The sequence below is a fragment of the Molothrus ater genome, chromosome 9, assembly GCF_012460135.2.
Source record: "Molothrus ater isolate BHLD 08-10-18 breed brown headed cowbird chromosome 9, BPBGC_Mater_1.1, whole genome shotgun sequence".
NCBI lineage: Eukaryota > Metazoa > Chordata > Aves > Passeriformes > Icteridae > Molothrus > Molothrus ater.
In genome coordinates this window covers 14,949,851-14,973,353 of record NC_050486.2, presented here as the reverse complement: position 1 = coordinate 14,973,353, position 23,503 = coordinate 14,949,851, and the positions used below count along the sequence as shown (strand labels likewise).

General features: G+C 39.8%; 1 protein-coding gene across 1 annotated transcript; it reads left to right on the top strand.

Moving 5' to 3' along the window:
• The first annotated feature begins 7,362 nt into the window (after positions 1–7,362).
• CDC7 (cell division cycle 7) lies at positions 7,363–23,265 on the top strand. The gene is made up of 12 exons (XM_036387869.2): positions 7,363–7,420; positions 8,967–9,072; positions 11,079–11,165; positions 12,904–13,039; positions 13,681–13,774; positions 13,876–14,018; positions 15,677–15,926; positions 16,468–16,563; positions 17,556–17,734; positions 18,203–18,285; positions 20,976–21,125; positions 22,098–23,265. Exons 2-12 carry the CDS (start codon positions 8,979–8,981, stop codon positions 22,472–22,474), a joined length of 1,689 nt encoding a protein of 562 aa, XP_036243762.1. The 5' UTR covers positions 7,363–7,420; positions 8,967–8,978; the 3' UTR covers positions 22,475–23,265.
• Positions 23,266–23,503: the final 238 nt, after the last annotated feature.

Genomic DNA, 23,503 nt, shown 5'->3' with positions numbered 1-23,503 from the left:
CTGGAGAGGGCTTGTCTGAGACACCTGAACATGGAACTTGGTAACAAGGAGAACATGGCTCCCATGTATGTGCCAGAGGCCACAGCAGACTAGAAACATGGCATGCTTTTCCATGCAGGGAGGAAGAGAAGCAGAACTGCCTTTCCACATGATCACATCCCTGCCTTCCCTGTGCCAGTTTGAGAAAAGCCTTCTGCTGTACCCTGACACGTGGGGCTGAAGCCACAGTAAACTTCAACTTGTTCCTCTGCCAGCCCACAGAAGTTACCACCTTATTCTGGCATAAGAAAAGTCACCTCATTGTAGTTTTTCATATAATAACAATGAAGCTAGTTTTCATTTCATCACCTGTAGCTGAGAGTAACAACAAAAAAAGGAAAAATAAAAAACCCCAGACAATTGTCTTTAAAAATAAATGAATCAGTCAAGTCACAGCAAACTACTCACAAGAGAATTCATCCTTGGAATTTAATACAGAACAAGCTCTGCAGTGCACCAGTACACACTTAAAATAAAGCCTTTCCAAGGCATGCTATCCTCTCAGTGAAAGGGAAAACAATCCAAAGCAAAAAACAACCAAAAAAAGGTCTATATTCAAATTCAGTACTGTTATTCCTACAGTGGCTGGCAAGCACTGCAGTAGTATTGGTGGCAGCTGACTTGGAAATATTACTACTTTCAGTATGAGAGATTGCAAGAAATAATTAACTTTTCTCAGATTTTACTGTTTCTGCCCCAAGGAAAAATTGAAGTGGCAACAGGAGAAAACTACAAGTATATCACAGTCCAGAGCAAGGAATTGTTCCAATTTACTCCTGGGCTGTGAGAGCCTAAAAATTAGGTTGCCTAGTTGCCCAGACTAGGATATGTGGCACCCAATTTAAATTTCTATATTTGCTTCCTATGTCCAAAGAACCTGGGAGTCTGAACCAGCAGCACATCCAGTTATGTGCAAAGAGCTGCCAGGCTTGAAACACCTGGGCCAAAACCTACCTGCTCTGGAAGGCTTCCATGGAGAGTCTCTGCTGTACATCTTTGCTCTGGAGGAGAGGAGTACAGGAGAACAGAGTCTGGCATTTCTTCCTCAGTAAAATTTACCTATAATAATCATAATATAATCTTGGAGGGCTGGGAAGGACCTCCAGTGTAGGCAGGACCAGAGCAAGGCAGGGCAGGGAGGAGACAGCCCCCAGAGCCCTCTGTCACCTCCTTGGGCACAGGGACAGCCCAGGACACCAGCCCACAGCCAAGAAGGCCTGGAAGGAGTAAGAGAGCAGCAGTCCTACAACATCACCCAAAGCCAGGGCAATGAGCCCAGGCTGGGCTGAAATGGGGAGGTGGGCAAGGTGGGGAGAGGCCTCAGGTGGGGATGATCAGGCTCATCATTACTGTACTGACTTTTTTCTTTTTAATTAAACTTCAGAAATTAAAATTACAGAGTTATTATTCAAAAATTGATGCAATGACTACTTTAGGTGTAGTGTTTTCAAGTCTTATTCAATGTTATAGAAATAAGTGGTTATACAAGCTAGCATGAAAAGTGGGTGGTTTTTTAGGAATTTTCTCATTCAAAACACCTGGTCACATGTTAAAGGGCCAGAATTAATTTACATTATTAAGTTTTGCTCTGACCATAATTATGTCCACAATGACTATGCAGAACATCCTTTGCCCCTGTGGTTGCGTTATCCAAAGCAGGATCCTTCAGGTAGCTGCCTGCCCATTTACACACACTCACAAACTCACTTATCTACCTGGCACATGCTGCTAACAGCAGCACACTGCTGCTAACCCAGCCCCTCTGCCCAGAGGAGGCATTTTCTCTACCTGCTTCTCCCTGGCATTTCTTATAGTCTTTCTTAGACACCTTCTTTTATTCAAAATTGTTTCAGTGTGTATGATTAAAAAAGGTATTAAGTTTCTCTGCCTTTCATAGGCATTTCTTAGAACTTAGTGATGGAGACAGGTTTTGTCCATTCTCCAGAAAGTGCCTCTGTCAAGGAGAAATGCATAAAGAAAACAGTATTTCATCTGGATAACCTAGTGTTTCCATTAGAATCACATAATGTCTAATTATGTACTCCATAAATCTTCATATTTTGTTATGAAGCTCCTAATAACAAAATCTGATAAATAGATTCTCTCCCCTGGCCACTACCAATTGAGTAGAAAAAATACTTATTTATGAAGCTTTATTAATAAAATCTGAATAATTCAAACAGCTTCTTCAGTGAAGAAACAGCATATTCCTATTTGCATATAAATGAAATGATGCTTTAGTGTCAGAGTGAAGAATTAAATAATATGAATTTTTACAGTGCAGTCTTGACAGCCTCATAAATATTATGGTCATAAGCTGCAGTTTCCTAAAAATCTCATTTTATCTTTTATTACAAAAATATGACCAAAGGGCCAAATCCTATTCATTTTACATGTGTGAGTATTCCCAATGACAACACAATCATTCAGTAAGTGAAGTTAGCACATTCAGCTTTAAGTCAGCTACTAGAGCAAAACCACAGTGTTATCTGCATATCTACTAGGAGACCAGAATCTCTTATTTAACCATGAGGAAATTCTTGTGTGTTGATAAAACATAAAGAACAAAGAAAACTGTAGCTCTACCTTCAAAGAGACAATATACAACATGAGGAAAGGAAAAGCACACAGCTCATACACATAAGATGCCAGATTTGCTCTTAGTTACACAGGTACCAGTTTGGCCAAGCCAAATACTTCTGTTAGGTGTAAGCAATCACAAAAGCTGCTGCAATTACAAGAACACCTGAATTACTTCAGACAGACTGTTGTTGCTGAGGAAAGCTTTGATTTTATCCCTTTTCTTTGAAAGGTTGAAAAATCTCTGAAGCACAACCCCAGAGCAGCTAGAGAGAGAGCTGAACTGGATGAAGCACATTCTCCTAGAGGTCAAATGAAATTGAGGGCCATGACACTAATTAAGAAACTTCTCAGAGAGGTGTTGTGCAGTCTCAGCAGCTGAGACAAGAAGTGGGTGCCTCCTTAACCTGTCAGTGATATTTATCCAGCCACAGTGCTGTGCAAGTGGGACAAAATTGTCATATACAGATGAGACACACATGGAAAGTAAAGCTAAACTTGGGGTGGGAGGAAGAAAAGAATTATTTATAGATGTTTTGGAGAGTTTAACAAGTACATAAATTTATTTATAAAGTCTAAAGAAGACTATGGAAGTATATAGTGTGATCTGTAAATTACAGGCAAGTGTATTCAACCCTGAATACACTGCTGTACTCGAACACAGCACAGCCTATGTTTGGCTAGCCTGTGTTTTCCAGGGAAGCACTGGCTCTCAATCTGAAGACACCCAAAGCCAAGTAATCAATGACAGCCCTTAACTAGTCCAAGGAATACTTTATGACAATACTGAACACTATTTTATTTTGCTTGATTCCAGCTACTAGACATTATTCCTTCTTATTTTGGTCTGCCAGGTTCAAATGTCCCTGATATTCAACATTCTTTTTGTGCATTTATGTATACAGTTATTGACTCACCTTTCAATCTTTTTGATTCAGTAGGTAAGTTAAGGTTTTTAGTTCTTCATTGCATTTTCTCTGACTCCTGATCATTCTGTAGCTCTTCTCTTTGTTTTTTAGTATCCATCTTGCAATGTGAGCATCAGAACCATGCACACCATGGCCCAACCACTCTCAGCACTTTGCACATACAGATAAAAATTGTAACCATTAACAGCTGTGCTCTGTCTATAAGTCAAGGTTTACACAAACCCTTTCTGTTACAGGAAACTCATCAGCTTACTCAGCTTGGCCTTTTTCAACTTTTCCATTGTGTAGGAGAGCCTACAGTTCCTTATTAGGTATATATCAATAGATTTTATTAAAACATACTTTGTTTGAATGAGACCCAGTTTATAAAAGGTTGAGAATTCCTCTGTCTTTGCCTGAAGTAATTTTTATATCTATTTTTAACTGCCTTTAAATAGGCTGTAGAGACTGTTATTGTGGTATGTTTTCTGACACCACAACAATTCTTGATATTTCAGATACAGCTGATCAGAAAATGCTGGCAGAGACAGTCGCTGACACATCTGAGTTCATTATTCTAGGGCTGCACTCATCTGCATGTGAGAGCAAAGCTGGCAATCTCAGTTCTCCTGGTTAAGAAATGGAAATTGAAAAACAGAAAAAAGGACTTTAGTCTCATGGTTTTCAAATCAATCTCTTCATGTTAGTGCAAGACTCATGAGTCCTGAATAATTGAATTTGACAGTATTCCTAAAGGGCACAATAGCATGAAGAGATGTGTCTCAACCTGGTGCCAAAGAGAGCAAACTTTTGCCATAGACTCATATTGCTAACAAAAAGAGTAATTAGAAGTAGGAAAGCATGTGTCATTTAGGCTAATGAAAACTGAGTAGTACATTTAACGGTCTCTACTGTCATTAAAATTGACTTTTGTCTATATGGGTATATGTACACTTCTAATACTGACAGGGCAACACCAGCTCTTATTTGCCCATTTCTAAATAGCTTCTGACTTCTAATTTTAAGTTTCTAATTTATGAATGGATATTCTTGGCAGCAAGAGGATGTTAAGGATCTCCTGCCTCTGTTTGTGCTGGATACAATTCATCAATTACCTTCCTGGATCTTGCTTATTGTTTTTCTAAGGCTGGAGGACAGCACAAACACAGGGAGGCTTCTGGTTTAATTGACCTAGGGAGCTGTTAATAGATGTGCTCTAGTGTCAGCACAGATCCTTTTAGGCCTGTCAGCAGACAGCAAAAGTTTGATTCAGCTGCAGATTCTGGCAGCAGTGGATGCAATCACACAGCAACGTTTGGATCCTTTCTTGGCAAGCTCCCAGATGTGGGTTTTGGCCATTGCTTGTCAGCCGTAGGGAACATTCTGCACGGGCCTGGCTTGTCATCTGGCTTCTCACCCTTCATTTCCAACCTGGAGATAAAGCCACAAGAGAAGGCAGTGCAGCAGTTTGGCTCACAGAGCATTATATGTGCTGCTTTGTTTGTCAATTCTAGTTAATGCCATTTCTTCTCTTTCCTTCTGAGAGGTTCCTGCCGTGGTGCAAGGCTGGAACTGGATGCTCGGTGTTGAATGAGAAGATGGAGCCTTCTCTGCCCCACGAGTGAAGGAGGAGTTTCTGCTTATCCAAGCCAAGAGCAAACAGGGAGTGTCTCATGCTACAGCAGAGGCAAAGAAGCTGTGCAGATGCAAAGCAGAAGCTATACCTTTACTTTTTCTAAATTCATTCAAATTAGAGCAAAAATAAGCTGAAGATACTTAAGCAAGTACTGAGGAAATGGAGTGGAAATGGCACATATAATCTCTCTCCTGTGAAGATGTACATGCAGAAAAACATTGATGAAGAGGTGACTTTTGAGAGGATATGAGAACAGTCATATCCAATTTGACTTAACTTCCTCCTTAAACAGAGGAGAAACAAGAAGGTAAAAAGACAAATGAAAGCAAGCATGAAGGCTGGCGTTTCTGGCAGGCTAGAAAGAGTGGGGCAATAAATTAAGAAACAATATGAGATTATACTGTAAGGCCAGTTATGCTCATGGGACCAAAAACTATAAATTTGACATGATAGAGAACCAGAATCACTGGAAGGATGGCATGAGAGAGCACAACATATTTGGATCAATAAGAAAGGAGGAAATGGAGAGGAGCTAATGATCAAGCTAGATAAATGACCTGGGTCTAAATGAAAATAATTTTAAGTGTTGAAACCAAGATGAATTGAGACATTGCAGGGAAAGAAACCACAGCTAGACAGGGTCTTGATAAGAAGACATACAGAAAGCAGATTTCTTGCTATGTGAAAGTGCAACTGAAGTTATGAGGAGGAAGTTAGCATGGATATGACTGACAGAGAAGTGCCAATAATGGGAGCTGCATAGAAATGGTGATTTGGTATTCCACATGAGGACAACTCCAAGGCAGGGAGGCCAAGGAAGGCGGATGAAACTCTGACCTGGCCAGGAGGCAGCAGAGCTAAGTATGCAACCTGTAAATAATCTGCAGCTATTTTGCAAGTATTAACTGGCAGATAGAATTCCTGGTTCAACAGTATTCAGAAATGGCTGTAGGTAAGATTGTCCCAAGAGGTTAATTTAGAATGATGTTGCTTGTCATTAGCACTAGGACAAACCTGCACTCATGAATGCTTAGGGTGCCCGTTGAACTTCTGTAAGATTACATGGATAAAAGAAAGAACAGAATTTGGCCTACATTATTTTGTCATTATACCTCATTTAATTAATGTTTGAGATAATCTGCTTTTAAATTCAGTCACACTTAACTGAAATTAACTTCACTAAATCTCAAACTGCTGCACTGACTTCTTAGAGCCCTAAATAGAAAGTGCAAATGAGAACAACTGTAGGAAAAGAAAACCCCACACATCAAATCAAAACCTACTAAAACCAACAAAGGAGCTCAGCAACTCATTTCAGCACCCTCCTTCTAAAACGTGTAATAGGAAGAGCAGCTTAACAAAAGTGGTGGAACCTGTTTCTGCATTTAACGATTTGTTAACTCAAGTACAGCTTGCTATAAGGGCTGCAGTTACAGATCTCTGCCTGAATTATGCAATAAACAAGATTATTTCAGTTCATATTGTAGTGAAGAAGAGATTTATGTATTATCAAGTGCAGTGGAGCTACTCTTCAACAAAAGAAGCTTTTTTATCTTTAAAAAAAGAAAAATTGACCAAAAATGGGTAATAGACAAAAAGTGCTAAATACTTTCATTTACAAGCATACAACTGCATTAGTTTCAGTAAAATCCAACTACTCCAAACATCAGGAAACCTTACAGTGAATAGTTCCAAAATTTCCACTACGTTTCCTAGTCCTACTCATTGCTGGTCAGCAGTTACAGCGCAGACCAGAGCCAAGGTGCAAATGTAATGTTGTACTCTGTGCGATCCTTTTCGCTGTGTAATCAGCAGTAAGGCAAAGCTGCAAGCCAAGCTCCGTTACAATGGTGTGGGTGGAGCCTTCCTTGGCCTCTGGGTGATTTGACTGAATTTTTAGCGAACCTACAGAGAACAAGAATTTGCTGCGGACTTGAGGTTGAGTTATTTCGCAATAACCACGGGTAGAAAACGAACTCTAAGGCACAAACACCGTTCCGGTGCCCAAGACCCGGCGGGCTGCTCCCGTCCCTGGCGGGGCCGGGCCCCGGGGCGGGCGGGGGCACAGCCGCGCCCCGCCCCGCGCGCGCCGCTGCGGGAGGGCCCCGCCCCTCGGTCCGGCCAATGGCAGCGCGTCCTTCCCCGCCCGGCGCCGCCATTGGCCGGGGCCGCGGCTTCCGCCGAGGGTCGGGATTGGCGGCGGCGCGCGGGCGCGAAAGGTGGCGGCAGCGAAACCCCGGCGCGCGCCGGTGTCCGCGTGAGTGCCCCCCGCTCCCTCCCCCCCCCCCTCCCTCAGCCTCGCCCGTGCCGCCCCAGCACCGAACCGAACCGAACCGACCGAGCCGAGCCGGCACCGAGCCGCTCCTCTGGGGGGCCCCGCTCCGCGCACCCTCCGCCCCTCGGTGCCCGCCATCCCCGCGGGGGCGGCTCCCCTGGCCGGCCGGAGTGGAGCTGAGTGACGGCTCCACGCGGGGAGCCGAAGGGCCCCGTCTGCGTCCCGTGAGCCCCGGGGCCGATGGGGAAGCCCGCGGCGTGCGCTGGGCCCGGAGCCTGGCTGGCGGGGGCTGTCCCGTAAGGGCAGTGCCGAGCTCGGGCTGTTCCCGCTCGGTGCGGCCCTGGTGCCAGCACCGGCGTTCGGATGTGCGCCGGCTCTCGCTCGCCTGCAGCGGACGGCAGCTCTGTGTGTTAGCTTGCCGTGCTTGCGCTGCTGCTGAGGCCTGGTGGTGCGCGTTGGGAACAGGCCAATGTGCCTGCTGACCTCTAGCAGCGGGAGTGCCTACCTGTGAGAGACTGGAACCGCCTCTAATCCCGTTCCAGCAGCGTCCCAGGCCCGCTGCACTAAAGCTCCTGCAGAAAAACGGAGCTCCAAAGAGACGGCTCCTGCCTCTTGGCCCTGTTGTTGCACAAGGATGACAGAGTAAAGGGAGCTCAAATTCTTTGGGGACAAAATGTATTTCTGGCTCCACAGCTGAAACAGATGAATCCTTTCATCAGGAGTTTTTCAGAATTTGTTTCCCATGTGTGGAAAAGTTCATCCAGATCTTTAAAGGTTTGGCAAAGTAACAAGGAAGGAAAGTTTTTCAATGGAACCAGTTTTAGTAACTGTCAGAGCTGCTGCTTCCAGTCTTACTTATCACTGGTATTACTGCCCTGGGAGTCCCTGCCACTCTTTTGCTCCTGAAAAGGGATTATCAGTTTGTTTTTTTTATTGTACAGTACTAGTGGACTTTATTAGTTCACAGTTTTATGTAGTGTTTCCAAAATTTGGGAATAAGCATTTCAAAATAAGCATGTTCTGTTTTTCTTGTGGTGGGAGGGCAATGAATAATTATGTTTTGCTGAATTTATCTAGGAGGGAGAGATTTCTCATATGGAAAAGGTATTTTTTTCTCTTATAATTTCTTTCAGTCTTTCTGGCTTTCTATAGCTTTTGCAGTGTGCAGTGCAGCTATTTCTGTGTGCATCCATTCCTTGCCTTTCAAAGCAAACTTTAGGGAAAAGACAATGCTTTAATGCGAATGAGGAAACATGAGAGATGAAAATCAGCTGTATTTAAGCTTATCCTGCTAAAGTCTTCCTTCCCTTTCCCTCCCCCTTCTATCCTCATTGCTTTACTGGTTTACTGTTTCACTGGGATGGTGGGTGGCACTTTGTTTTAGGTAGCACAGAGGAACTTCCCCAGACTCCCTGAATCTCATCTCAGGAACTGAGTGCAGGGCTAGGAAGTGTCTTACCAGATATGCTTGCTCCCCCAGGTGTCCAGAAGTGGCCCTCAGAGTCTTGGATTTTTTTTTTTACTTCAGACTTGTTTTGTGATGGAGGCGGTGTTGAAGTCTCCCTGTGATGAACAGCACCCTCGGCAGGCTGAAGACTTCCACGGGAATCTGGAGCAGAACAGCAAGCTTTCAGGTATCTGCTGAAAGAGGAATTGTCAACATTACATTTTGGTGTTGACAGGCTGCTTCATCACTTAGGGAAATTTCAGTATTGATTATAAGCCTGTCTCTATATAATCCTTTTATATAAAGAATTAATGAAATGAAAACATTTGAGGTGGCTTTTGATTTTAAGGTTATTCCTGCTGTTTGTGTGTTACAAAACTTCAGCAACAGTAGTTTTGCTAAACCTACTATTAATATATTACAGAACATATTATAAGAAGATACCAGAATAAAAAAAGCCAGCCCTTGAGAATAAAACTGACCAGACAAGTGCACAAACCCAGTATTTTGCCCAGATTGATGCTGAATACTGCTGGTATTGCTTTGCAAATATGAGAAGAAATCACTTTAAAATCTGCTCACAGAAAATGCTGGCTAATATTACTGGTATCACTACCCTGATGGCACAATGACTGTATGCTCTCTGTACCCAGTGAGGATTCAGGCCCCCAGAAGAGAGCGGGTGATGTTTACACTGCTGTCCTTCTGCATGGACAGTCACTGACTTGTTCCAGCACTTCTCTCTTTCACCCAAACCAGCTCTACTGAGCTCCTAATGCTGTCAGTGCCTTGGGTAGGCACTGCAGCCTCTGCCACCTTGCTTCAAATGGTCTGACAGCTTTAACTTTCTCCAGGGAGGAATCTGAATTCAGTGTTGGACAAAATGGGGTATCTGGCAGATTCTATAGCAGTTGTTGAGTTAGTTCTCCATGGTGGTTAGTATATACCTTAGGAGTTTTTCATTCCTGAAATATTTCCCAAAATGTCTTAAAACAATTTGAAGAAGCAGAGAGAACAACTTAAAGGAAAAAAAAAGGAATGTACGTGGATAGTTAAGTGAGGCAGTAGGTTTCACTTCTCAGAAGCATTTTTAGTATGTTAGTTTTTATAAAATCTTGAAATAAAAAAAAATTGAAAGTGAAAGCTAACTATGACTTGAATTACTAGCTGATTTTTTGGGGTTTTAGCAGGAAGAATGTTCTTGAGGCAGTTTTTGTTGTTGTTTAAAGTAAGCTACACAGAAGGCTAGAGATGCATGCTAATCTATGCTTTGGTTCTAGCACATCTGATTTTTAAAAACAAAATCTTATTGCTTATGACTTAATGCCCTGGTGGAACATGATCCATTTTGACATATACAATACATTACAATTTATCTGTTTATGTTAAATTTAATTTATTTATTTTTAGGATGAAAAATGTATACTCATTTGATTGACTTTTCAAATACCAGTTTGTGCTTAGTTCTGTATACTGTAATATTCTTTACCCCTGGCTTCACAGAAATTAGTCACAGCCTCTACACAATTGGTAGCTTCAAAGGAAGTGTATTCTTATGTGGGGTATAGAAAAGGCTTGAACAACAAGGATTTGTAAACTGAATGGAAAACTACATGATTTTTTTGAAATAATCCAGTACAGCATCCTTGTCGTGCCATCTAGTGATTGCAGCATGAAGTGCAGCAGCTGAAATGCAGAACAAACATGGGCTTGGATGCCAGCTATTTTAAGTAACAGTGGGAAAGATCGCATTACCAATCTTAAAAATATCTAAAAAATACTGCTTTTTCTGCATTTGTGATTTGCATCTTATGGATTTGCACCTGTGCTTACAGAAATTGTTAGAGTTTTGCCTTTTGCAAAATTGCTGTTGCAAATGCCACATAAACATTTAGTGATGAGCTGTAGGTGTCCTACAAACCAGGCAGCTTTTGCCCTCTCAGAATCTGCTATATATCAGATAAGTAAAAAAAAATAGTTTAAATGTTGCAGCTTAGAAATGAGTGTGATGAAGAACAACAATATCAAGTATCCACATAGTAATGTCAATAGGATAGAATACCTTTGTGCTCTTCTTTCCTCTGTGTATGTGAATCCACAGTCCTATGAAGTGTAATTTGTGATCTCCAAAATAGATCAGATATTGAATCAAGTAATAAAATTTCTAACTTATTTTCCCCATTCTTCCCACAGCAGGAGTAAAAAAAGATATTGAAAAACTTTATGAAGCAGTGCCACAGCTTGTAAATGTGTTCAAAATAAAGGAAAAAATTGGGGAAGGTAAATGTTTCATTTTATCTTGCTTGCAGTTAAGATTTCTTTTGGCATTTCTAACTTAAAAAGTATGAATCTAAGATCCCAAATGGTCTCTGTAGGAATTCTTTCTGAGCACATAGGTGTATTAATTAGGAACACTTTCAAGCTATTTTTCTTGAATATCTGGTATATTAAAGCCTTTTAAAAAAACAGCATTCCAGTTTTGGCAATTAAAAACTTTTTAGGTAGATTCAAGTAAATAGTCTTAAAAATCCATTCGTTTTTCTCCCTTACATGAGAAATCTACTTATGTGTAGCTGTGTTTTTGACATACTTAATTGGTGTTCCTTAAGTTAGCTTTGTTTCCACTAAAATCTCTTGGGCAGAAGTGGATGAGGAAACTGAAAGGTTGGAGCTGCTTTACTTAAAAAATGAACAATTTTTTTATTTTTGAAGACATACGGTATCAAAGTTTAGGATGCTTTTGTTCACCTTGCCTTCAACAAGACAGTGTTGCAAATACCTTAAATTAGTGTCAGCCATGACTATAAATAGATCCAGGTTCTTCTGAGCGTGGGATTTCAGCACTTTTTTAGATGCCTAAGAGTTTTTATTTCAAAAACCACCAAGCTACTTAAAAGCCCCCAGCTCCATTCCCCACAGGAATGTAAAATTAAAAAAAAAAAAAAACAACAAAACTTTTTCCTATCATAAAAAAGATTGTGTAATTAAACAAAATTTCTGGTTATGAATAATACTCTGATATTGCTCTTGGGAACAAACAGTGTTTTTTAAGAATACTATTTGCAGTACAACAGCATTATGAGAAAACAAGCTTCAACTTAGGATTCCACTCTGGAATCACTTTCATTTTAGCAGTTCTCACCACCAAAAATAATGTCTTAAGTCAAATTTGGTAACCCTTGTTGCTGCAATCAATTCTGTTGGAGGTGTGGGTCTCCAGGTTGTTTGGGATTTTTTTTTATGCTTGCATGAAGTATTTAGGTTTTGCTGGCATTTTGATGTATGTTTGCACTCAGACTGTTGAACCAGCATGATGCAAACACCTTACTTAAAATGTAATCAAAAGTAATTTCTATTCTTTATTCATATGGAAGAACACTTCAACTTGTATGTTCAGATATCTCAGATCATTAGGATAAATTAACCTCCTAAGAGGCTTATTAGGATATCCTTAAAATGAAGTGGCTGGGTAAGCTTATCATACTGGCTGAATACTCCCTTGCTCAAGCACGGGTATCACATTGGATGGGGTAAAATGCTCTGGGCAGATAAACAGTGCAGTGAGACATCACGTGGGAAGCCTTACTTTATAGATAAAGTACAGAATTAAGGAAAATGTAGCAATTTCAGAAGTGCTTTGAGTAGCACTGGCAGTGCTTTCCAGATTAGCATTATATATTCCTCTTACATTGTAGGGAGAGGAGGTAGATGTCAGATGAAAGTAAGCTACCTAAACAAGAAAGCAAATCAAAGATAGGAAATTTACATTCAAAGAGCACTGTGTCCCAGGCAAGTTAGACAGTGTTATATTTGCATTTTTACTGACATAAAAAACTTGTATACAAGATCAGTATATTCAGTAGTAGAAAAAAGGAACTGGATTTTTCTCTTCTAGAATCTGCTTTTGATGTAGTATCAAGTGTACTGCAGGATTGTGAACAGTCAGATCATTTCTGTAAAAATCTGCATTGACCTAATTAAAAATGTTGAAGACTGTGTTTTTCTCCTTTGTTTACAGGTACTTTTAGTTCTGTTTACTTGGCCACAGCACAGCTACAAAGAGGATATGAGGAAAAAATGGCTCTGAAACACTTGATTCCAACCAGCCACCCTCTGCGAATAGCTGCTGAACTTCAGTGCCTCACAGTGGCAGGGTACATAAACTAAAAAATTATGATTTTCATAACTGCTGAACATTGTCTCACTGTTCTGTATTTAAGTTTTGGCACTTGTCTTGATTTGTATTTAAACACACACAAATACATTCTTTTTCTTGAGAACAAATAACAAAAGGAGTGTCTTACCTGTAATGGATGCCCTTTGCTGCTAGTCTCAGTTTGGAGGGGTGCTCTATTTACCAGCTGAGAAATTCCATTATATATCTTTGTGGTAACAAAGTTCCAGCTCTGAAATGCTTGGAAAAAAGAATCACTTCATTAGAAATGTGGTTTTAGGAATGGATATTTGTTGATGGAGTGTGCTGAATAGCACTTTCTTAAAGTAGTAGGATCATGAAAGTTAGGGCCTATATTAATTGCAGTGGTAACTACAAACTACAGCCCCAAAGACAATCTGCAGAGTTCTATTCCAAACTGGAGAATAGAGCATAAAATGGAGTTCAAATGGAACATAGCTGTGAGCAGCAAGAGCACAAGTGCTGATTGCTGATAAGACTGCTGTCAAAATATAAATTAGGATTAAAAGAAAGCTTGACTGAAGTTTTTATTTTGAAAAAATAAAGGAAAATAGACATCCATCTTCTGTTCTTTGTTCAGTAATACTGCTTTTCTTCTAGGGGACAAGATAATGTTATGGGAGTTAGATACTGCTTTCGGAAAAACGATCACGTTGTTATTGTTATGCCATATCTGGAGCACGAGTCCTTCTTGGTGAGTCTCAGACTTCTGATATGTAGCAAAACATTTAATTAAAAGCAGATGCATAATTATTCTATAATTCTATAAATTACGGTATCCAAATATTCTTTCAGGACATTTTGAATTCCCTTTCCTTTGAAGAAGTGAGGGAATACATGTTTAATCTGTTTAAAGCGTTGAGGCGCATCCATCACTTCGGCATTGTTCACCGTGACGTCAAGCCCAGCAACTTCCTCTACAACAGGCAGCTAAAAAAGTGAGTCTGGCCACACTGTGGTCTCATCTGGGGATGTGTGCCTTGGCAGAACAGAGTCAATTAGGCTTTTAAGCTTCTTTCCTTCCAGCTCCATAACATGTGCTTAAATAATAAAGCTGAAAACATGGGGTTTTATGTGTAAAATTTTTCTTTCACTGTTAAGGGACTTGAGAAGAGAAGGATTTCTTTTTTTTACTTAAGGTAGTATCTGCTTCATAGAGTGACAAAGACCTGATAAAATGAAGATTTTACTACTGAGTAAAAGTACTGCATTTTCAAATAAGAATGAGAAGAATAAAATATGGGGTTTTTTTAAATAAGAAAGTCAGTTATGACTTGTGGTGCAAAGAATGATCCTTGTACATTTTTAATAGTGGATAGAGTAAAACTGATACAGGTAAGATAGCTGGCTTTGGGCTGTTTTCACCTTACATTGAATGAATGTTTATAACTAGTAGAGTTGGCTCTTTTGCCTGTAAGTTACAAAATATAAAGACTGTAAAAAGTGAGGTACTGCTTCTTTGTGAAGAGCTGAACTAGACAGAGTGCTACAGTGCTAGCAGTCCTATAGCTGTACTTGTTAGCATAGTGCTTGCAAAGCTGAGACACTGAGGTATTGGAGTGTGTCCAAAACAAAGCACTGTAGCAGGATGCACATCCCCAATGTGGAAATGATAGGAAACAGCCTCAAGTTGCATCAGGGAAGGTTTAAATTAAATATTAGAAAAAAGTTATCAAGCATTGGAATGGGCTGTCCAGGGAAGTGGCTGAGTCACCATCTCTGGAGGAATTGAAAAGACCTGTAGATCCAGCACTTAGGGACACGCTTTTGTGGGACTTGGCAGAGCAGGGTTAACAGTTGGACTTGATTTTAAAGGTCTTTTCCAGCCTAAATGTTTCTGTGATTCTATGCAGTGAAACTTTGTAGGGGAGATTTGATTGCATTTTGCTAAATCACAAGCTTAAAAGTTTGAGAAATACTGTTTTGTTTTTTTAACCTGTCAAAATGAACATGTACTGTCATCTTGCTCTTCCCACATTTTTTTGAGCCTTAATCTCTACTTTGTGTGTAGAGGTGTGGAGTTGAGTTTGAGACCTGGGGGACAGATAGATTGTCTCTGTACTGGTTGTAGCAAAAAATAATCCTTTTAGAGACAGATCTGAAGTGTGAACTAATGTAGCCTTACCTGTTTGAAGACTAAAGTAAATTCCAGTAGTATTTGCCAGAACTCTGTCAAAACTTTAAGCACTGTTGGTCTGGTCTGTCTTCACTGCTACCTTTGTCCTGTGCCCATGGGAATCCTGCACGAGTTGAGTCACTTGTACATGATTGCTGGCTGAAGGTTCAGGGCTGTAGGATTAGAAAAACTTCAGAAAGGAGTTGCTGGAAATATTTTTTTAACACCTTTGGAGGAAGGATGCACTTGATAAGATTTTGGGACAAGAAACAATGAACAATGGTGTAGGGTGAAAACATTGAGGAGATAGGTAAGATGGGTCAGTAGGAGGAGAAGGAAGAAAATAGGACTGTGATGCTGGCAAGAGTACAGATAAGCAACATTGAATGAAGTGTGAAAGAAAGATAAATAAGTAATGAATAGTAAATTGAATGACTAATAGATACTTTGTGACTCCTGATTCTGAATTTGTCTTTTCAGGTATGCCTTGGTAGATTTTGGCTTGGCACAAGGAACCCCTGATACGAAAATTGAGCTTCTTAAAACTGCCCACTCTGAAGACCAGCAGGGAAGTTGCTTGCAAATGAATCCCATTGTAACCTTGGGAAATGGGGTTTCTGTCAGTGTCACAGCACCCAAACAGATAGCTCAACAGTCAGCCTCAAAAGCAGCTGACAGAAGGTCCAGCTCACTTTCAAAAGTACAGATGAAACAAGGAAGAGGAGGAAAGGTTCTCAATCTCTTTCCTTAATGCTGTTGTATATGTTTAATGTGTTCCTTCATCCAACAGGGGGAGATGCAGTACTTGCACAGAAGCTGAGCCTGCACAGCAGCACAGTGTTCATATCTAAGGAGCCACTTCTACAAAACTATTGGCTTCATCATTATCTGTTAGATGTAATACAGGGCTGAAGGCATTATAAACCCTAACATGAGTTACTATTTAAACAGCCTTAAATCCTTTTTTAGAGACATGGATGGGGAAACTCCTCCCCAAGCCAATAATCATTCACCTATGTTTAGTTACTAGTTGCATAACAAGTGCAATACAGACTACACTTGGATTGTCTTCGGGGCACTTCAGAAGTGTGGTTTTGTAAACGTGTTTGCTGTTCTGTCTAGACCATGTTTCTTCATCCACAGTAACCTGATGCCTGAAAATTACTTACATGCAGCTGTTTTTGTTTTGTGACACTCCACACATTTTTGAACTGTCAGTACCCAGATGCCTGTTAAACAGGATCCTTACTGTCCTTTTTGTTGGTCTGTAGGAGGACTCTGTGCACCATTCTGTCCAGCGCTCTGTCTTTGGAGAGAGGAATTTCAATGTCTACAGCTCCACATACCAGGAGAACTCAAGCACAAAAGTAAGAAGTATTGACTCATCAGTAGGATCAATCTGCTGCATATTTAAAAAAGTATAGAACTGGTTGTTCTGGAAGACAGAGCACTGCTCCAGAATGCTGTGCAACTAAAAGGTTTTGAGCAGACTATTAAACGTGTCTTTCCTGAAAGGCTCAAAGAATTTTTCATTTCTGTTTGAGTCCCTTTTGAAGCTCCTAACAAGGAATTCTGTAGCTGTCTCCCTAGCTGATCTTGTTTGGATGCTAAGTTAATCTTTTTTCCTATACATCTATCTGTGCAGCTAATCACAGAATCACAAAATAAAGTGAGTTGGAAGGGACCCATGAGGATCATAGAGTCCAACTCCTGGCCCTGCACAGGACACCCTAGAGTCACACTGTATGCCTGAGAGCATTGTCCAAACACTTCTGGAGCTCTGGCAGGCTGCTGCTGTGACCACTGCCCTGGGGAGCCTGTTCCTGTGCTAAACTACTTCCTACTTACCTTGTGAAATTTAAAAAAAAAATATTTTGCAGTTGAAGCTGAGGATAAAACTTGTAACTATTTTTTTTTGTAATCAGTATTTAATATGACAAGGGGCAAACCCCAACTAATTAGAGGGTTTGGTTTATGGTATTTTATTGTAGAACTAGAGTTAGTGTGTTGTTGTGTAATTTCATTTTTTTTTTCTTATTTTCATATTGAGCCAAAAAAAATCTTGAAACACTATACTAACTTGAAAAATATTTGCCTTGTAGCTTCAGAATATCTAATATATATTGGTTTTTCTGTAAACACTGAAAATGTCTTCTGCAAGGGAGGAAGTCCAGCTATCTAGAAAGTTCCAGTGTCTGTTTTATAGTAGTTTTGGTACTGTTAAAGAGGTTTGCCGTCTGTTTTAAAATTCTTCTTGTTCATCACCACCTGTTAGGTCAGTATTTTAGGAACTGTCCTATCTATATGTAAAGGAAGACTTCTTAAATATGTCACCTTCTCTAAAATATCTCCATTGCAGCTCCTAAAACAATCAAAGGTGATAGATGTTTCATCCAGGAAGTTAATAACAAAGAAGAAGATTATTTCTACCAGAACTGTGAGCAATGGGGCAGCCAGGAAAGCTGCCAGTGCCTGCCCGTTAAACCTGACCTGTGACTGTTATGCAACGGACAGAGTCTGCAGTGTTTGCCTTTCAAGGTAATTTGCTTTGATAATGTTGTAAAATTGTCTACTCTGCTGTCAAGCAAAGTCAGAAACTTAGATTTACTAGACTGCTGATTTAGTGTGAAAGATAGTATTTGATCTCTGCAGCCCTTAAAACACTGAGTATGCTCTTTTTAAACAAAAATAGTTGATAGAATTCATGGATTAGTTCACTGCTATCTGCAGCTAGAAAGATTCACTGGTAATTATTTTCTTGTTGTGTTTATTTATTCACCTACATGTGCTGTAGAAAATCACTTGAGTTAATTACAACACTTAGAAAAGTGTTCTAAATTCTGTCATTTAGTAGTTATCTAATAGGCCTAAATTATAGCAATAGTCAGAAATCAGGATGTTTACACATCTTACACAAGTATATTCTAAAAATAATAGTAAGTATTATTAGATTTAGAACTTACTTATCAGCTTCTACATTCTAATATTTTTGTCTCTTATTACAAGGCGTCAGCAAGTGGCTCCCAGGGCAGGAACACCTGGGTTCAGAGCACCAGAAGTATTAACAAAGTGCCCCACCCAGACCACAGGTACTGCCCAACAGACTCAAACAATGGCTTTTTTCACCTTTTCATCCTTCTCCTTTATGCATATTTTGTTGTCTTTTTTATGGGAGGATTTTTTTAACTTCTGAAATTCATTTGTCATCTTTCTAATGCTTTTCAGGTATTTCCTGATTTTAATTAAAAGTTTATTATTCAGAGGAAGAAAAATCTTGAATAAATCTTGGGGAGAGGGAGCATTGTTTAGCCTTTTCTAGGCAAGTTGTAACTTATGCTGCCATAGCAGGCATAATTAATGTTATAATTGCAAATGTGTTCTAGAAAGCATTATTTAATGGCTTTTTATCATATTTTTTACTTTTTGCTAGTGGTTTAAGTAGATGGTGTATAATTGTCGTAATTTTTCTGAACTAAAATTTTAATTTCCCTGTTAAAATTTAATTCATAAGATTCAGTGGTTTGGGTAAATATTGGGACAGAGCAGAGGGATGGTTAATGCATTACCTGGTGCAAGCAAGGTGGGAGAGGTGGTGCCTACCTGCAGGATGGAGAACCAATAGGAGCAAAGTTACCCGTTAAATATTTGCTGTATGGCCAGGAGTTCTAACTTACAAAAAATACAAATATCCCCAAAAACTGGATTTAAAATATAAGGTTTAGCCATTTTTTTTCTGAATAGCTTTTGAGAAAGCTGTCAATTTTCAGTAAAGTATGTAAGAACACTCAAAATAGAATTATCAATATATTTGATCAGCTTATGCCTAGGTAGCTTACTGCTGTTTGGAACAGCATCTGTGCTGTGAGTATGACTGGGATTTCAAAGGTATGGCAGCTTGTTTGGAGTTCTTGTGCCTGTGCTGTAACAGCCAGCTTCATGGGCTAGCAGTCATCCAGAAATCTAGGACAAGTTTAGACAACCTCTGAATCTGTCTAGACAGAACTGAGGCAGGAAGAAGACGTACCTAGGAAATCTTGGACATGTGCTGGTGTTAAGCACGCTCTCAGATGGATCTCTGTTCTTTAGGGTAATGAGATTACAAAAAGGAGGGGCAAATCTAGACACCCTTGGGTATGGCACAGACATCCCTGGACTGAGTCAGTGGTGCTGAGCTCCTGCAGTACAACAACAAAGCCCTGAACTCAAACTGGGTACACTAATTTTTATGATACCATGTTTTATTTGAACTAGCAAGTATTACTGTCCACTTTCATTTGGGGCTGCTGGAGTCACCTCCTTGTACTCCTAGCAGTGTCACTCCTGGTTTTGGCCTCTGTGCTGACCCCAAGTTACTGGCTGAATCCAGGTGACTCTGCCCAGAGCTACTACAGCACATCTGACCCAGGTTCACAGTGCTGGGAGTACAACCCAAACTCCCAAGCTGAGGCTACACAGGTCCAGTTCCACTTTCCCTTGATTTGTCCCTTGCTCCCCTTTCCTCACTAGCTGGGTAACACTAGACAATAGCATAGGGAGGAATCATGATTTTCATGTCATTCCACAAGATCTTGCACTCTGCTGATGATCACAGCTCTACTACAATTGTGGGGCCAGGATTTACTGCCCACTCAAATGGATAAAGCCTTATAATTTCAGCAAGAGTTACATAATTAAACCTTCTCAAAGGTCTTGACCTTGATTACTCCAGCTTACCCAACCACATCCTCAGGGGGATGCATGGCCCCTCAAACAGATAGTATTACTGTATCACTGTTGGAAAGATGATACTAAAACATTTTACAGGAACTGTGCAGAAGGCTGAAAACCTTTCCACTGTAAATTGTGCCAAATTATTAACTTGGATTTTTTTTTTAATAAAAGACATAAAATCTGGTTTTGCAACTAAAGTCAACCTAATACCTTTTGTCCAAATCAAAGTCCTGTGCTGAGTGTTTCTAATTAGAACATCCAAATTAATTACTGCCTATTTTGCTGCTTACTTTTTTCAATAGGACTAGGATGAATATGCCTCTATTTCCCAACTGTTAGTTTTTCTCTTTGGAGTTTGAGATCCTTCAAACTTTCTCCTTCACTTTCCTTGCCATCTCTTAAAATGTGCACCTTAGTGAGCCAAAAAATTATGGCAGACAGGTATTCTTGTAACTTTCAGCACTGAAGTTTCCATCAGGCTTTGGCCTCTATCCCCAGAGTACTCTCTGTACTCTTCATAACACAATGAAAGTGATGAATAACTTTGAACTATTACAGTTTTTAAACTGCCTACCTTGTCAAGTGAGTTCATATGAGAGAAGAACAAAGTTCATAATAAGATCAGTTTCTTAGTACTGCCTACCTGCCAGCCTCAATCCCCAAAAAATTTTCACAAATATTTTTTATTTGTGACCCTTATATAGATTTTCTCCATAGAAAGTAAAGTTAAATATTTATCAAACCAGCCATTTCATTTGCCCCCCTCTCATCTTCCCAGGTAAAACAACTTCAAACATTGTTTTGGTTCATTTTAAGTTTAGCAAGTTAATGGAATTACTCATATGAAAAAACTCCCTCTGCATTAAAGTAGGAAATTATTCTTCAATCTAATTACAGAAGTTTCCACTATTATCTGAAGTATTATCTGTGTGACCAAAGTCAAGAAGTACTTCAGAACATAACTTTTGCTCATAGAAACTTTTCAGATCATAATTTATTTTTAAAGTTGAGATTGTGTTTGTGATGAAATTGTGAGTTTAGTTATTAATAAATTTGCTTTCCTTTGCAGCAATAGACATGTGGTCTGCAGGAATCATATTCCTTTCTTTACTCAGTGGACGGTATCCATTTTTCAAAGCAAGTGATGATTTAACTGCCTTGGCACAAATCATGACAGTTCGTGGATCCAGAGAAACCATTCAGGCTGCTAGAACTTTTGGTATGCAAACCTTCATTTTGGGGGAAGGGGGGAAATGTTACTTAATACTGTGATTTACAATCAATTTTTTTTTGTGTAAATAAATATATTTTTAGGTTTGAGAGTAATTTTGGAAGTAAATCACATTTTTTGAAGTGTATATTGAGAGACTTTTTAGACAGTTTTGTGTTTTTCTGTCTTTTACAGTCTGTGTATGGGGTACTTTATGTCATAGTTTTCCCAGCCTGCCTACTGCCTTTCACTAAGTCAGGGCTACTTGAGGTGAAGTATGCCAATGAAATGTTTCCTACTGGCATTTGGTTAGAATTCTTAAGACAGTGTTTCTATTTCTACAAAATTTGGCCTGGAGGCTTAAGTCAATGTGACTTAAAATTTAGATGATGTAAACCTTCCTTTTCCCCCACCCCTTTCCCCAGAAGGCCTAGTAAAACAAACAAACAAACAAGCTAAAAACCCAATACCCAACAGCTGGCCTGTTTAAAAAAGACACAATCACCACAAAACACAAAATATCCAAATAACCATTCCCCTAATTGCTTGCAGGCTAAATGCTGCAAGCACTTGCTACCTGAATGTGTAACTGCAAGCATCACTTTTCATTCTCCAGACAGGGGTGTAAAAATCAGGGTATTTAATTATCTTCAGTTCTGTTTAAATGACAGTGAAATGCAAGTTGGTGTACAGGGCGGCTGACAACCTGTCACTACATAACTTGACATAACCCAAAGCTCTTTGTTCTTTGAGCAGAACTGAGATGATGACCCCTTCCTTCTGACTCTCAGGGGTTGCTGGCTGCTTCTGTAGCAGCAGGGCTGGTGTGGAGGCACAGGGGGCTGGATTTGGTTCTTTGATAGATTTGTTTTTCTTTCATGCTGGTTATAATTTGAGACATGAAGTTTCTCTGAAACGGAAGTTACAGTTGCATAGAAAGTATAATAAAATGTGGCTTCCTGTACAATTTTTTTTCCCTAGGAAAATCAGTTGTGTGTACCCAAGTTGTCCCAACTCAAAACCTACGAACCCTCTGTGAAAAGCTGAGAGGAACAAATAGCAGCTGTAAGGGATCTCAGGGGGAAGGGCCCAGCAGGTCTGAAAACAACACAGCTCTGTCAGTTGCAGCAGACAAACCCTGTGCTCCTGAGACACTTGGAAAACCAATTCAACACTTACAGAGTCTTCAGGAAGGTGATGGTGCTTTGGAAATGAAGGAAAATGACATGAAAGGATGGGATCAGGTTCCTGATGAAGCCTATGACCTACTTGATAAGCTACTAGACTTAAACCCTGCAACAAGAATAACTGCAAAAGAGGCTTTGCTGCATCCTTTTTTTAAAGACATAAGGCTCTGAGAAGATAACTTACTTTGTTATTCCTTTCATATGTTTTGTATAGAAATGAAATACTGAGGCAGTTTTACCTTGTTGCCCTCAACATTTACGCTCACTGAAATAAGGTCACACTGTGCTCTGAACTACTGAAATTTTGTCTTGTACAGTTAGACTGCAAATGTCAGTTTAAGAAATACTTGCAGATGCAAAGTTACATAAACATCACTAGTGTCTTATCCTAGGACACTTCTGAGAGGTTATTGCTGTGTATACCTGTTCTCTAAAGAAGTTAACTTTGATCAAAAACAACAAAGAAAAAAGAGTTTCATAAGATCTATGCTTAATTCTCGAGATATTCCCTTAAAATTTACAAGTTTGCCTTAAGGTAAGACTGAAATAAGAAAGTGTTTGAGATACTTTTTTCTGTACTTGCAAATCTCTGCTTTGTTCCTGTTTGGTACATGGGGGACTGAAAATGGAACAAAGAGTATTCATTTTGTTCAGACTATTTTCAGAGAACAGTATTACTTTGGGAGTGTTGCTAGAAGAAAGGCCAGGTGCTGGAGATTACATCATCAAAAGAAAAGCATAACTTTTAAAAGTACATTTTTGTCCCTGTCTGGTCTTTGCTACTTAGGAAATAGTAATAAATGCAGTTACTCATTTTGCATGTTTCCTCAGTGCCATGGGTAACTGCCAGTGTTCCACAGCTGCTGCCTTCAAGGATGTCGAGTGCCAGGCATAGGTTTGATTTCTGTTCTAGAAACTGATTTCTTAAAAAATGCTTGTTCAATAAATAATTTGGTTTTATACCTTCAGAAGCTTGTCTAGAGATGCTTCTATAAAACTCAGGTAAGGTTTTCCTGTAGGATGTTTCTGTTCAGGGAGTCTTCCACATTGGTTTCCTGCATTCCTTCCTCAGTGATAGAAGCCACTTGGGATAGCTCTAGTGCGTATGGCTCTTATAGCAGACCTATCCTAATTATCAGGGAACTCTTAGCACAGAGTTAGCTAGCTGTTTTCTGGTCCTGAGGAGGAAAATCCCACACC

Bases quoted from the DNA above. Each gene is read 5' to 3' on its own strand.
- CDC7 (XM_036387869.2), top strand. From the start codon at position 8,979: ATGGAGGCGGTGTTGAAGTCTCCCTGTGATGAACAGCACCCTCGGCAG. The intron at 13,775-13,875 runs GTGAGTCTCAGA...ATATTCTTTCAG, and splicing joins TGGAGCACGAGTCCTTCTTG to GACATTTTGAATTCCCTTTC. The intron at 16,564-17,555 runs GTAAGAAGTATT...TCTCCATTGCAG, and splicing joins AGGAGAACTCAAGCACAAAA to CTCCTAAAACAATCAAAGGT.